The 14,732-nt window shown below is 35.8% G+C and overlaps 1 protein-coding gene across 1 annotated transcript; it reads left to right on the top strand.

The window, feature by feature from the left end:
- The first annotated feature begins 1,945 nt into the window (after positions 1-1,945).
- Positions 1,946-3,649, top strand: LOC134261550 (uncharacterized). The gene has a single exon (XM_062743976.1). The coding sequence runs from the start codon at positions 1,946-1,948 to the stop codon at positions 3,647-3,649; it is 1,704 nt and encodes a 567-aa protein (XP_062599960.1).
- The last annotated feature ends 11,083 nt before the right edge of the window (positions 3,650-14,732 follow it).

Here is a 14,732-nt window from a genome sequence, read left to right as displayed (position 1 = left end):
AGATGAGTACAGAGTTTACAGGGAAATGCATTTGGTGTACCCAGATTAAACCTTTATTAAATGGGGAAAAATTCTGTCATTCATGCGCCGAGAATGGTAGAGAATGCCACTGGTGTCATCGACCTTTACCAGAACGATTTTACAGTCACCGAACAGATGTATGCGATTCCTGCGTAAATAGACGACATAGATGGAGTACACAATCTGGTGCTGGAAGCAAGCAAGCATTGAATGGAGGGGTGGAAACGAAAGTGCTGGAACCAAACCCGGGTAATCTGTGGGACATTCTTCAATTTTTAAAAGACAACAGTGATCCAATCCAATATCTTCTTCATACTACCCTGTGGTCAAAACGAGGTATCTAATGGTTTCTGACTTTGTATGTCAAATTTGTCAAATACAATGAAAACAATGAGGCTGTCTATGCTGAGCCGACATTTAGATCTATCAATTTTACACTGACAAATGGAGCAGAAATCAAAGAGCAGCTGGCTAAGGCTTACAAAAATTTGTATGTTAGTTATCAAAATTTTGAAAGGGACGGCAGTGGATGGTCTATTGATAAGATTTTAAAATTGGAGGTTAACTCTGCAGAATACGTTCCTTTATCTGGTAGCAGTTATCTTCCCTTGCCACCGAAAATTGCAAGAAAAAGGCTGTACTGAACATACAAAATGCTGATCAAAAATGTTTTCTATGGTCGGTTTTAGCCTCTCTTCATTCTGTTAATAGATTAGATAACCCAACACGCGTGTCAAATTTGTGTTGCTCCCGACACAGTAAAATTTTCTCCGACACAGTAACGATTCAAATTCATGCTTGCGACACAGTAAAAATTTTGCCGACACAGTAAGATATGTGATAATTAGAATATCTAAACATGAATTCTCTCTAACTTAATGAGATTTTAATCAAAAAATTCAACCGTCTTTCAATTCTAAGCGGCGGAGCACTTAATTACTAGGGCTTCACCATGCATAATCAATTATCTCCTAGACCCTCGCCGGACTTCACGCATGAAGGAACAAAGATAAATAATTTGTTTTCACACTTCCATGTAACGGTTAATTGGTAGTTGCATTAAAATAGATTGAATTATTTTTTTTTAATATTTAAACGTGTGTTTTTCTAAAGAACCACGACTCTACAGTAAGATTATTTTAGTACTGTACGTAAACCATAAAATCGTACCGAAGTTATTTCATGTCATTGATGACCGGTCACGGTAGCCTAGTGGTAGAGCGTTCGCTTCGTGATCGGGAGGCCGGGTTTGATTCTCGATCGCGGCGCCGCGGCATACCTAAGACGTAAACAAAGGTAGTGATTGTTCCTTCGCCAAGCGCTCGGCACTAGAAGTGAAAGTCACGGGTCTTTCGGATATGACCTTAAAAACGTAGGTCCCGTGTCACGGTAGGCGTTGGCACGATAAAGAACCCTCACTGCTCAATGGCCCTGAGTGCCGAGTATAGGTCTAAATTTGAAGCCCTTCACCGGCATCGGTGACGTCTCCATATGAGTGAAAAATTCTCAAGAGGGACGTTAAACAATATACAATCAATCAATCATGTCATTGATGTAAATGAATTGCTTAAAATTTTCAACATGTTCAAATAAGGAACTCTTAAAGTATTTTTCTGTTCTGAAGTTTCTTTTTTGTGTAGTTCGGTAATACGATCTTGAAAACTAACTAGTACTCATGACAAATTTACTATAAAAATTGTAGAGTACTTCGACGGTATCGACCAGAATTTCCTTTGCTAATCAGAACATGTGTTTTTGTACGACCAAACCATTTGTGTTCCGAATTACCGATTTTACAAAAAAGGGTGTGCACGTATTCTTTTGATATTATAATGAGTCAGTTTCAGTTGCGAATTTGATCGCGAAAATACCGTGAAATTTTAGTGCTTCGCGTAAACTCTGCAACACAGTAATATCTTAAATGATGGAGAACCCTGAGTATGAACTGAATACTGAGGGATTAGACTTCCCTTTACCTCTGTCTCAAATTAATCGATTCGAAAAGAAAAACAACATATCAGTCAACGTGTTTGGATTTGAGAAAAATGAAATTTTCCCCCTTCACATAACAGAGGCAAGAAATATGTTCCACCATGTCAATTTGCTTCTTTTCTCAAAGGGTATAACAAGACATTATTGTCTTATCAGGAACATGAGCAGGCTAATGGGAGATAGAACAAGCCACAATGGAGAAGCGTTCTATTGTAATTTCTGTCTCCATGGGTTTACAAGACAAGATTTATTAGATGAGCATGTTCCCTATTGCTCTCCTCACGGTCCCCAGAGATTGTCGTTCCCAAAATCAGAACATGATCAATGGGTGCAATTCAAGCATGTCAATAAACAATTGAAGGTGCCCTTTGTCATTTATCTCGACTTGGAAAGTTTAACTATTCCTATTCAATCTTGTAGTCCAAGCCAAACTCATTCCTCAACAACTCCCTATCAAAAGCATGAACCCTGCGGATTTTGCTATTACGTGAAATGTTCTGATGATAGTAAATCAAAACCTGCTTATCTATATAGGGGTGCCAATGCTATGGATCACCTCTTTGAATGTTTGATCAAAGAGGAAGAGGAAATCTGCAAAATACTCTCCCAAAGTATACCCATGTCCATCTCAGTTGAAGAAGAAAATGCGTTCAAAAACGCCACTAATTGCCACATTTGTGAACAACCCTTAGGGGTGGATAGGGTCAGAGATCATGATCACTTAACGGGAAAGTACAGAGGCGCTGCCCATAATCAGTGTAACTTACAGCTCCAATTTAGAAAAGAAAATAAGGATTTCTACATTCCTGTCATAGCGCACAACAGCCGCAATTACGACCTTCACCACATGATGAGTGCCATTGGGAAATTAAAAGATAAGAAAATATCATGCATTCCAAACAATATGGAGAAATACATTAGTTTTTCACTCGATAATTTACGTTTTATTGATTCACTCCAATTTCTGAATGCCTCTCTGGACACTTTAGTTACAAATTTAGCTAAAGAAGGGGGATCTAGATTTCAAAATCTATCCCGACATTTTCTATCTGAAGTTGAGAGAGACCTCTTACTACGGAAAGGGGTTTATCCCTATGATTACATGTCCTGTTGGGATCGATTTTACGACCAAAAGTTACCTCCGGTCACAGCATTTTACAACAAACTGTCCGAATCTGATATTTCTGAGAGTGACTATGTTCACGCTGAAAAGGTATGGGAAACCTTTAACATGACAAACATGGGGGAGTACCATGATTTATACTTAAAAACGGATGTCTTACTACTCTCTGATGTATTTAAGAATTTTAGAGACTTATGTCTGAATGCATATCATCTAGATCCCGCTCATTTCTTTACTTCACCTGGTCTTGCATGGGAGGCCATGTTGAAAATGACAAAAGTTAAGTTACAGCTCTTTGACGATATCGATATGGTCTTGATGATAGAGCAGGGAATTAGGGGAGGGGTGTCTATGATCTCGAAGAAATATGCCAAAGCCAACAACCCTATGGTGTCTGATTTTGATCCTTCAAAACCGAAAACCTGGCTTACTTATCTAGACATGAATAACCTTTACGGTACGAGTATGTCAATGCCCCTGCCCGAGAGAGACTTTGCCTGGTGCACTCCATAACAAATAGATAGTTTAAATGTCATGAATATCCCAGATGACTCGGACACCGGGTATATATTAGAAGTGGATCTAAAATATCCAGAATCCCTACATGACGAACATAGTGATTATCCTCTTGCTCCTGAAAACAAAACTACAGATTATATGTTGTCTCCTCATAGTTTGATGCTCAAAGAAAAGTTGAACATTAAAGGAAGTGCCCTAAAACTCGTACCTAACCTCAGTGATAAAGAAAAGTACGTTCTTCATTATCGAAATCTAAAATACTATTTGTCAAAAGGTCTTGTATTATCCAAAATCCACAGGGTTCTAGAATTTACCCAGTCTCCTTGGTTGAAATCATACATTGATTTTAATACACATAGGAGGTCTCAGGCTACAACAGATTTCGAGAAAGATTTTTATAAGCTCATGAATAATTCTGTCTTTGGGAAAACCATGGAGAACATGAGAAAGAGAGTGAATGTGGAACTGGTGCACACCAAAAAGAGATTGCGTAAAGTATGTGCGAAGCCCAACTTTCAGTCTTTAAAGATCTTCAATGAAGACCTAGTGGCTGTCAATCTTAGGAAAAACAACATTGTTCTCAATCGCCCCATATATTCTGGTTTTTGTATTCTTGACCTCGCTAAGCTGCTCATGTTCGAGTTTCACTATGTCTTTGTAAAATCTACCTACGGGGAAAAGGCTAGTCTTTTGTTTACAGATACAGATAGCCTTTGCTATGAAATCCAAACAGAAGACATTTATCAAGATATATTTACTCATAAAAATCTTGTTGACACCAGTAACTTCGAGAAAACTCACTTTCTTTTCTCCAAAACCAACTGTAAGGTTCTCGGTAAAATGAAGGATAAGTGTGGAGGGAAACCTCATTCATTGGTCTCAGACCTAAGATGTACAGTTTGTTGTATGATGGCGTAGAGAAGAAGATGGCTAAAGGAGTAAAAAATCTGTAATTGACAGACAATTAAAACATCAGGCTTACAAGCAAGCCCTTTTTGATCATTGCTCCATGCGTCATTCAATGAACTTGATTAGAAGTTACAACCATCAGTTGTTTTCTGTATCTGTTTGTAAAACAACACTAAGTCCATACGATGACAAACGGTTCGTTCTAGACTCTGGTATTCACACCTTCGCTCATGGTCATTACAAAATCACACCATTTGATACTCATGCGTAAGGCCATGAATACTGGAAATAGTATATACAAGTATAACAAGACAATTCTTATTTTGTCAGATTTATTGATTTTAATGTACATTTTTGTTTATGATTCAATTTGTTACATAATATGTAAAAACATTGTCATCATTTAACATGTCAATTTGATAATAAAGAATTGAACTTAAAACATGGATTTTGTTTTCTTGTTTCATAATGTTAAATCACTTGTATAAATTATTCATCCATTTCCTCGTCGCTAGACTCTTCTTCGGTATTGTCCTGGTAAACGCTATCGTCAGCCTCCAACAGCTGATCAAACTCTTGTCGATTTTTATTTAGAACACGGGAAATTGCCCTTTCCAGATCTATATCCTTTTTCTCCATGAGGGTTGATACTTCTTTGTTGATGTCGCGGTGAAGCTTGCTTCGATTCAATTTCGCAAAAATTAACAGAATTCTTTTATACTTGTTAAGGAGGAAGTTCCTTTCTTTGGGTAACATCATTTCACTTACTTCCTCTCGAGCTTCCGTTTTGGAGAGGTTGGAATTTTCTTCCATGAGCTGATAATAATTTTTGTCAAACTGAGATTGATTTTCCTCCCATACTTGACTAGGGAAGAGAATCCGCTGTCGTCATCCTCTTCACTTTGACGTAAAAATTTTCTGTTGACAATAAAGACTTCCTCGGTCCATTTTTGTTCGTAGTCTCTCTGGAAAGTGTGCTTTATTCCCGACAATCTGACATAGTCACCCACTTTAAATTTGAATCGTTTATGTGGTTTATAATTTTTCTTTCGCACCACAGTGGGTTTCAACACATCCACATACAGTTTCTTCCACAGGATAACTTCATTTGTTTTGTTCACATCGCTTGGAGATAGACCATTCAGGGATCTGTGCGGTCGGTTGTTATAATTTCGAACGATGTCTTGTAAAACTTCAACGTATCTGTATGTGCGATTATGTGTGAAGTACCGGTACATCATGACTTTCAATGTCCTGATAAACCTCTCTGCATAATTAGCATGGGTGACATTTTGCGTGGCGAAATGGTGTACGTCTTTCCTCTTTAGATACTGCTTGGTCCATCTATTGATCCACTCTGATCCTTTATCCGTCCGAAGTTCAGAAGGAATTCTACCTTCTTCTAATATATCTTTCAGAGCATCGATTATACTTTCATGTTTCTTATTCTTCAAAGGTCTAACCCAAGCATACCGAGAAAAATCATCAATTGTAACAAGCAGAAATTTCAAGTCGTCATTTTCTTTGGTAATGGAACTTACATCTGCTAAATCTGCATCCCAAAGAAAGTCTATTCCTTGCGAAATCACTCTGTTTGTTTTAAACTTGTACCTCTGCGGGCGCTGGAGACTGTAAGCATCGATGTCTTGAAGCCATTGCTTTATGGCTGACAACCCAACTTTATATTTTCCCTCTTTTTTGAGATAACGATGAATCTTTGTTGGACCCGAATAGCTTACGGGGTTTTCCAAATCGAAGTAAATAGATTTTAAATACTCTTTCCACTCCATAATATTTGTAAACACTGTAAGAATGATATAGAGAACGTCTCTTATATATACTTTTAGGATATACACTGGGTTTTTCCCATTTAATTATTTATAGCAGATATTTTTTTTGTACATAGACAATACGATTAGGCAGGTAGATAAATACTCCATCTACAAATCGAAGCCACTCATTTAACTGAATACATTTTAAAGCATTTCTAAAAATAGATATTGCATGACAGGTATATCGATCACGGAAATCCCCCTTTCTAAAAATACACCCCGTCCCTCGATTCCGTCCCTCGTCCCTCATGATGCAGAACTCTCATTTCCTATTCATCAGCTCTTGCGTATGGAATCAACTGAGATATATATACTCCGTATGCAGGGGATGAAGGTATATATAAGAAAATGATGCTGTTCTTAGTGTTGCACAAAATACCCTTTCCCTCAGGGACCCTGTTTCCAATAAATTCTTTGAAATTGACATTAATTCAGGAGTTGCTAGAGTTTCCAAGTAAGTCACTATCAATCCTGGTTGTTTCATGGCAATTGAAGTCTTCTTTTCAACTTAATTGAAATGTACTAATGTCTTAATGGAACCATCACAACATCTTCTTGAATTAGGTTTGGCAGGAGGAGCCAAATGCTTGATTGATACACTCAACAATGAAGTTCACTTTATGCAAGTTATCAATCCTACAAACAACCTGATAACTCTGTCTGCAAGTACAAATCTTGCTTCGGCATCATTAAGAATTTGTGCTATCTCTAGACAGCTCTGGTACACACTCTGACAAAACATCCTCAGCGAGTCCTATTGATTTTGATCTATCTGACTATTGTAAGCTTCCTCGGCACCCTGTCAAATGCCAATCAGCTTACAGTGTTTCCTTCCCGTGTAAATTCTATTAAATAACTTTAATCAGGACTACTCATGACATCCGTACACATATTAAAAGCGGGGGGATCCTCAGTCCGTAGCATTTATTTAAACACCCTTGATAATTTACTTCACATTCCTGTAAATCATAACCAAGTTCCATTTTTCGTTTTTTCAAATATTTCATTTAATAAAGTTTTCAAAGTTCAATGAAATTTAATAAAACAGTCAATACATATATAAGTAAATAAAGTCCAAGCTTAACATCTCTGGCCTAATAAAATACAGTGGAATGCGGTGTCCTTGCAGTGGAAAAATAATAAACTACTTAATTTGTACTAGTTTACTTTGTTTTCTCACACCTAAGTCGCTAGTAATTTACAGTCAGTGATGTTGATGACGTAATATGGTCTGATTGTTATGATCCTTATTTTTCTGAAACTGGTTTTCGCTGCTCATATATAAAACCTTCTATAATGGTCACGTGATCTCAACAAACCAATGAATAATTGTCCTTTCTGGAGCCCCACGGAACTACTTCACAAGCATTTTGTGTAAAACAAAGAAAACTAGTGCTAATTGTAACGGGAACCGTTACAGATGTTCCCCAAACGCTCCCCAACTCCTTTTTTGTGCCATATTCCCTGTAAGCTTAATTAAATAAGACAAACTCTGTGCATTTTTGACTTTAACAACGTTTTCTCAGAAGGATACCAATTATATTCAAATTTTAGCATTGCACCCGTGCGCATGTTAATGAATGTGCGTTATAATCATATCATCTTGTCTACACTATCTACATATTTAAATATACAATATATTAAAGCATTCGGTCCAAAAGGATGAAAAATCACTCTTTCAAATGTATTTTTATTTCACTCGTTCCAAATGCACGCACGTGCGTGCACGTGTATGATGACCATACCTTCCTGTAGGAGTCCCTTATATCTATCTATGTTCTAAATCCCATCCTGTTTGGTTGAAAAACAAGGGAGTTTTAGCCATTTCAAGTTTAAGCCAATCAGATTGCAGCGCATGTGCATGCGCGTGATTTCATGATTTTTTTCTATATCATATTGTAGGATATCCTAATGCATGACTATGTTTTAAATTTCAAAGCATTTCGTCAGAAAACAAAGGAGATATAGCCATTTAAAGTTTCAGCCAATCAGATTGCAGCACACGGGCATGCGCATGCTTTCATGAAAATTCTTATACATCATGCTGTAGATCTTCATAATGTAGGTCTATGTTCAAAATTTCAAAGGATTATGGCAAGAAACAAGAAAGATATTGAGACTTTAGTTTCAGCCAATCAAAGCGAAGCGCACGTGCATGCGCGTAAAATCTTACTTTTTTGACCATATCATTTTGTCTAAGCTTCTAATATATACTTATAATATGAGTTTCAAAGCATTTCATCAATAATTTAAATAGTTACGTCTGTATCAATTATATTGGACATTTCTCGTGTTGCACGTGCGAGCTCTTGCAAGCACATGAGCATGCACATGCTTTCATGATAAATCTTATTATACAGGCTGTAGATCTCCCTAATATATGACTATGTTCAAAATTTCAAATGATTTTATCAAAAAACAAAAAAGATATTGAGACTTTAGTTTCAGCCAATCAGAGCGAAGCGCACGTGCATGCGCGTGCGATCTTGCTATTTTGACCATATCATCTTGTGCTTACTACTAATATATCCTTACATTATAAGTTTCAAAACATTTCGTCACAAAATAGAAAAGTTACGGTTATATCCATTTTATATTGGTCATTTTAAGTTTTGCACGTGCGCGCTCTTGCAAGCACGTGCGCGCAAAATGACCTTGATTCCGCAAATCTACATAACATGCCTACTTACCCTAAAAAGGTTTCACCTAAGTCGGAGGTGTAGTTTACAAGATCACTCGCGGACAAAATTTTCCCAGGAAGAAAAATAATAAGAACTAGAGCAAAGCTCGTTGCAAAGCAACGAGTAGGTCTTCCGTCCTGTTTGACCGGAAGTAGCTTTCATTTTTAACAAAAATGAGAAATAAGGCCTAAAAATGGTTCGACTTCTCTAAAGCTATGTTAAATAATGCAAAAATAAGCTATTTTTGGCTACTTCCGGTTTGACCGGAAGTGATGACGAGGGGTGGAAAATTAATTTTTATGCTCCCAGAGACATATGTTACCCAAAAACTGCTCAAGAATGGCAAAAATATGAGTTTTCTTACTACTTCCGGTTTGGCCGGAAGTGACGTCGACTGATGTGTTTTGACGACTCCGATAGATTGAGCTTGACATTTTGAACAACTTTGCTTCTTTGACGTATTACAAATTCTCAATACTTTTTGAGATATAAAGAAAAAACTTTCGGCCCCTCTAGACCCTTAACTTTAGGGGCCAGCCCTTTTTTCGAGATGCCATTCGAAAGATCCTGGAATTCTACACTTCTTTTGTACTACATGTTTTAACAAAATATTTCCAGGTAAAAAGCTATCGTAAAAAAGGTGTCAAAATTTTAGAAATTCGCAATAGGACTATATTCGGGCCATAACGAGCTTCCGTACATAGCAATATCAGTGAATATGAAATACGTTCCGCACAACTACATTTATTGCTCTATTATCACTGAAAATCTCAAGTTTCTATCTAAAGCCGTTTTCGAGAAAAATCGCGGACAAACTAACCCTCTAAAATTCACTAAAATGCAAAAATCTCGGAACCGGAAGTGACGTCATCAAAATAAAAAAAAATATGTCTAGATTTTTTCATGTTCCATCAGCCCTGAAAGTTTCATGAAAATCCATTGAGCCGTTTCCGAGAACTCGCGTGCACAAAATCGGTAAGAAAAAAAAGAAAAAAAACTGTGGAAAAGAAACCTAAGAATAACAGAAAGGTCTTCCGTTGGAAGACCTTAATAAGAATAATAATAATAAGAAACAGAGTAAAAACAATATGTTCCCCAACTTCGTTTGGGGAACATAATAACATCGCTCAAATTGTCCTCTCTACATGTAAAGTGGGAGTTATAAATTCTATTCGATATACATAATAAAACAAGTTCAACAAACAATCTATAATAAAACGGACACACCCAATCGATGGCGTAGTATTACCGAACAATAATGCAAACACATAAGTGTTACGCTACACATTCAAGTTCCAAAACATTTCGTCAAATAAAACATAATTAAATGACAATACTGCAATAAAATAACATTTAAGTATCAATTATGAATATCAGAAGACACGGACAGTGTTATTTCGATCTTATGAATTGTAAAACGACAATGTTTTTGTCACATGACTATTTTCTTCATAAGAAAGATGGCAAACGGCCAATTTACAACACATGAGATAATGCTGAAATAAGTAATAAATTACAGTCGTAATTTGGTAGATACTGATGAAAAACTGACATACAACAATAATTCAAGTAAACAATAAGATAATGAAATAACATGAACATAAACAATAAAACATTTCTAATAAATAAGCATTAGGGTATTCAATGTATAATGAAGGGATTCTGAGCAATTTTAAATAATTTTAAACTAGTTAAAAATGCATTGCTAAATAACAAAAAAAGTGAAATAAACCAAATTCTCACGACTGATAACATGTAAGGAGACAGTCATTTTGCGCATTTAAAGTTTTTGAAGAGTTATCTGTCCTTGATGAAAAGAAGAAAATATTTGATTTCTCAAAATTTCGGCGGTAAATAATTTATTTTATTTCATAGTTAAATAAAGAGTATGTCTATGCATATTTTCACCAAGAGATTTGTTTGAAATTCAAATTACTTTTCACAATATTTGATTAAAACATGCGATTCCCATAGACTCCAATGTAAAATTCAAGGTGTAATTAATTGGCCAATAATCAAAATTTTGTAAATTCCTCTGGTGGAGCATTTTTATATGATAATATCTTTAAAATGCTACCATGATTAAATATATCGGATCCTTCATTTATTTGGTACAAAATATGGTCGTTATACATTGAATACCTTAATATCTCCATTTTTATGTCCTCTCTTGACTTTTTTAGTGCGAAAAGTCCCGGAAAAAATAAAGGAATCGGAATTACCTGTTTATATGCATATCTACACATTGTGTCCTAAATACCTGGAAAACTTGACGAAATTCTGTGCAGCGGTTTATGAGGAGTTGCGCTGACAAACTTATCATCTCTATGCAAGACGTATGGCCAAAAACCTAGAGATGCAAGACGTATGGCCAAAAACCTAAGTTTTCAGTGCGAAAAGTCCAAGAAAAAATAATGGAATCAGAATTTCCTGGTAATATGCACATCTACATATTGTGTCTTAAATATCTGCAAAGTTTAACGAAATTCTGTGCAGTGGTTTATGAGGAGTTGTGCTGACAAACTGTTCATCTCTATGTAAGAGGTATGGCCAAAAACCTAAGTTAAAAAGTGCGGAAAGTCCCGGAAAAAAAATGGAATCGGAATTTTCTGGTGATATGCACATCTACACATTGTGTCCTAAATACCTGCAAAGTTTGACGAAATTCTGTGCAGCGGTTTATGAGGAGTTGCGCTGACAAACTGTTCATCTCTATATTCAAGGTATGGCCAAAAACCTAAGTTAAAAAGTGCAGAAATTCCCGGAAAAAATAATGGAATCGGAATTTCCTGGTAATATGCATATCTACATGGTGTGTCCTAAATACCTGCAAAGTTTGTCGAAATTTCTGTTTATGAGGAGTTGCGCTGACAAAAGAAAGAGGACTGACTGACTGACACACGAGTCAAAAACATTATCCCTCCCGCAACTAGTTGCGTGGGGTATAATTAAAAGCAAATGATGTCAATAATCCTGCGTATAACTTTTTCATACGTAGAATAAAGACTTGTATCATAAAAGGAAAACGTGTATAAAAGTAATAAAACCACTTGGTTTACGATCTAAGAAACAATAGAGCTCCCTTTAGATATTAAAAAGCCTGCAAATTTCTCTGAAATAACGCTCTGGAAATTAATAAAACCAAGTGTCGATATATCTTTAACTGAATTTAAGAAATCAGAAACGAATTCCCTTGTTGATAAACAAACATTGGCCGAAATAAAACATTCTATTGATTCTACAGTGGACATCAATACAGATGTTTCTAAAGTTAATGATACAGTTGCGTCAGCTACAGTAATTGATAATAGTATTTTCTCAACAAGGCTTCCAAATGAAGCAACAATTTTTACTGCGGAAGCAAAAGCCAAACAACTAGTACATATAATCTTCTATTGATAAAATATTTACGAAACTATCCCTGGAAACACAAAGGCTGACAGTGCAGCAAAAACCGCACTTCAGCATGACATTACTTTATTCAAAATACCTTACACCGATTTGAAATACTAAAAAAAATTTATGTTGATTCTAGATCTCTTTTGCAAATTTATTGGAATTTTGCTATTGAAAACGAAGTTAACAAATCATGTGACTTCGGTCTTAAACGTCCAGACGAAGTAATTATATCCAAAATATGTATTGGTCACTCTATAATTACCCATGAATACTTCTTGAATTGGGAGTCTCAGACGGAATGTATATCCTGTGACTGACCGATAACTATAAATCACATACTTTTAGAATGTTCCGATTTTACACCTATTAGAAGTAGACTTTTTGGAAATGTGAAAACCATATATGACTTTCTAACAAAAGTTCATGTTTATAAAATTTAAGAATATCTGCAGGAAACGTTTTATTATAGTAAGATTTGAATGCAGTTATAAAAACAATTTCAATGATATACATGTACATATCAAATTTATTTTATTAACAGTTTATGCAATATTTTAACAGTTTTCATATATTTAAATAAATATTTAAGTCCGTCGGATGGGACGTTGAATGATGCCCCGTTTCAAGGATAACAACCCCCTTGGCACGCAAAAGATCGTTTCTCTGGAGTTCGAAAAAGAGAAGGCTCACTGGGGGCCGCCAGAGAAACCAAAAACTTTCAAAAACCGAATTAAACTAATGGTCCTCCGAAACATGGCTGAAAAATTGCCAACTCGGCGTTACACAATATTCAATCAATCAAAATTGTGAATTGCGAATTTTTTTCCTCTGGTATAAAACACCAACCAAATTTAATTGTTTGAAAGTAGTGGGCCTCTTGTTTTGATTTGTGGAAAAATTTTATAATTATTTTATTTTTTACTCAATGTAACAAAAAAAATTCATAATGATTTATTCATATTTATTCATAATCACATTCTAGAGGCCAGAACCTTTGACTGATGTATCGAAGGCACACAGAACATCCAGTGGTTTGTGGGTTTTGCATAACACAATAGGAGACGGAACATCCACATGGAAATGGACAAAGATGGTGTCGTGTGTAAGTGCTTGGGGCAGAGGAGGTCATTCTTGCAAAGGTGGGGCTGTATTATTTGGGGATTTTACCCCATCATACCCACGTAACTAGAACACTTCTATTTATTCACAGCATTGATAGGATTCACTGTGCAGACACCACAACACTCAACAAAGCCAAAAAGAAGTTTGCAGCAAACAAAACAAAGAAAAATGAGGAGTCGTTAGACCGTATTTTTAAAACCCTACACTGCATTGAGAATGACACTAATATTTTCCATCCGTCTATAGACAATGATTTTTCCATAAAGAAGGATTCTTCTCATTATTTCTCGTATTTAGAAATAAAATGAAATTTCACAGAATCAAGAAGACACTATAAGTAAATAAATTCACAAGATCTTGATACATGAAAGCAATTAAATGTTTCCTTTTTTAAGTATTGTATTTAGTTATTGCATTTATAAATGATTATTGAATCAGTCAACCCATTGACCAGTCTACCTCACTACCCGTTTTCCTGTAGATCTGCTGGAAAAAAATCTTCTAATTTCCATTTTCCTTATTCGCCAACTGAATTAATCTGAATTTGGCATATGAATCCAATTATTTTACATATTATTATCCAATGTCTTCGGTTTCAAAATGTTCTGTGCGAAACTGTAAAACCTGTGATACTTTGATAACTGACACTTCTTTCACCAGTAATCTTACTGGACAGAGCTTTTACACCAAAACTTGGGAAAATCTTAACTACAAATCTTCTAATGTTGTCTATGGAATAGAATGTAATCTGTGTGGACTTATTTATGTCGGTGAAACCAAGGGATCGCTTAACACAAGAATATCAGGACATCGATTTCAAATAAGTCTTGATGGTCAGCAGCTTTTATATAAACATTTTAATTCACCTGATCATTCTATTTTATCAATGAAAGTTAGAATTCTGGAAAAGATTTATCACCACACAAATAGTCCGTCGTTGAGTACACCTTTACGTAGACAACGTGAAGAATTTTGGATAAGGAAACTAGGGACAGCCTTTCCCTATGGATGTAATGACAATGTCGATAGTGTTGGAAATCTTACAAGCCCGCAGTGTAATAATGTAACAAAACTCAGAGACGTAAGCGTAGTCATGGACATCGTTCGTACAATAAACCTGCAATACACGACGTC

The sequence above is a fragment of the Saccostrea cucullata genome, unplaced genomic scaffold (genome assembly GCF_032062105.1).
Source record: "Saccostrea cucullata isolate Sc308-1 unplaced genomic scaffold, CSIRO_AGI_Scuc_v1 ctg865, whole genome shotgun sequence".
NCBI lineage: Eukaryota > Metazoa > Mollusca > Bivalvia > Ostreida > Ostreidae > Saccostrea > Saccostrea cuccullata.
This window is presented reverse-complemented; position numbering and strand designations above follow the sequence as displayed.

Bases quoted from the DNA above. Each gene is read 5' to 3' on its own strand.
- LOC134261550 (XM_062743976.1), top strand. From the start codon at position 1,946: ATGGAGAACCCTGAGTATGAACTGAATACTGAGGGATTAGACTTCCCT.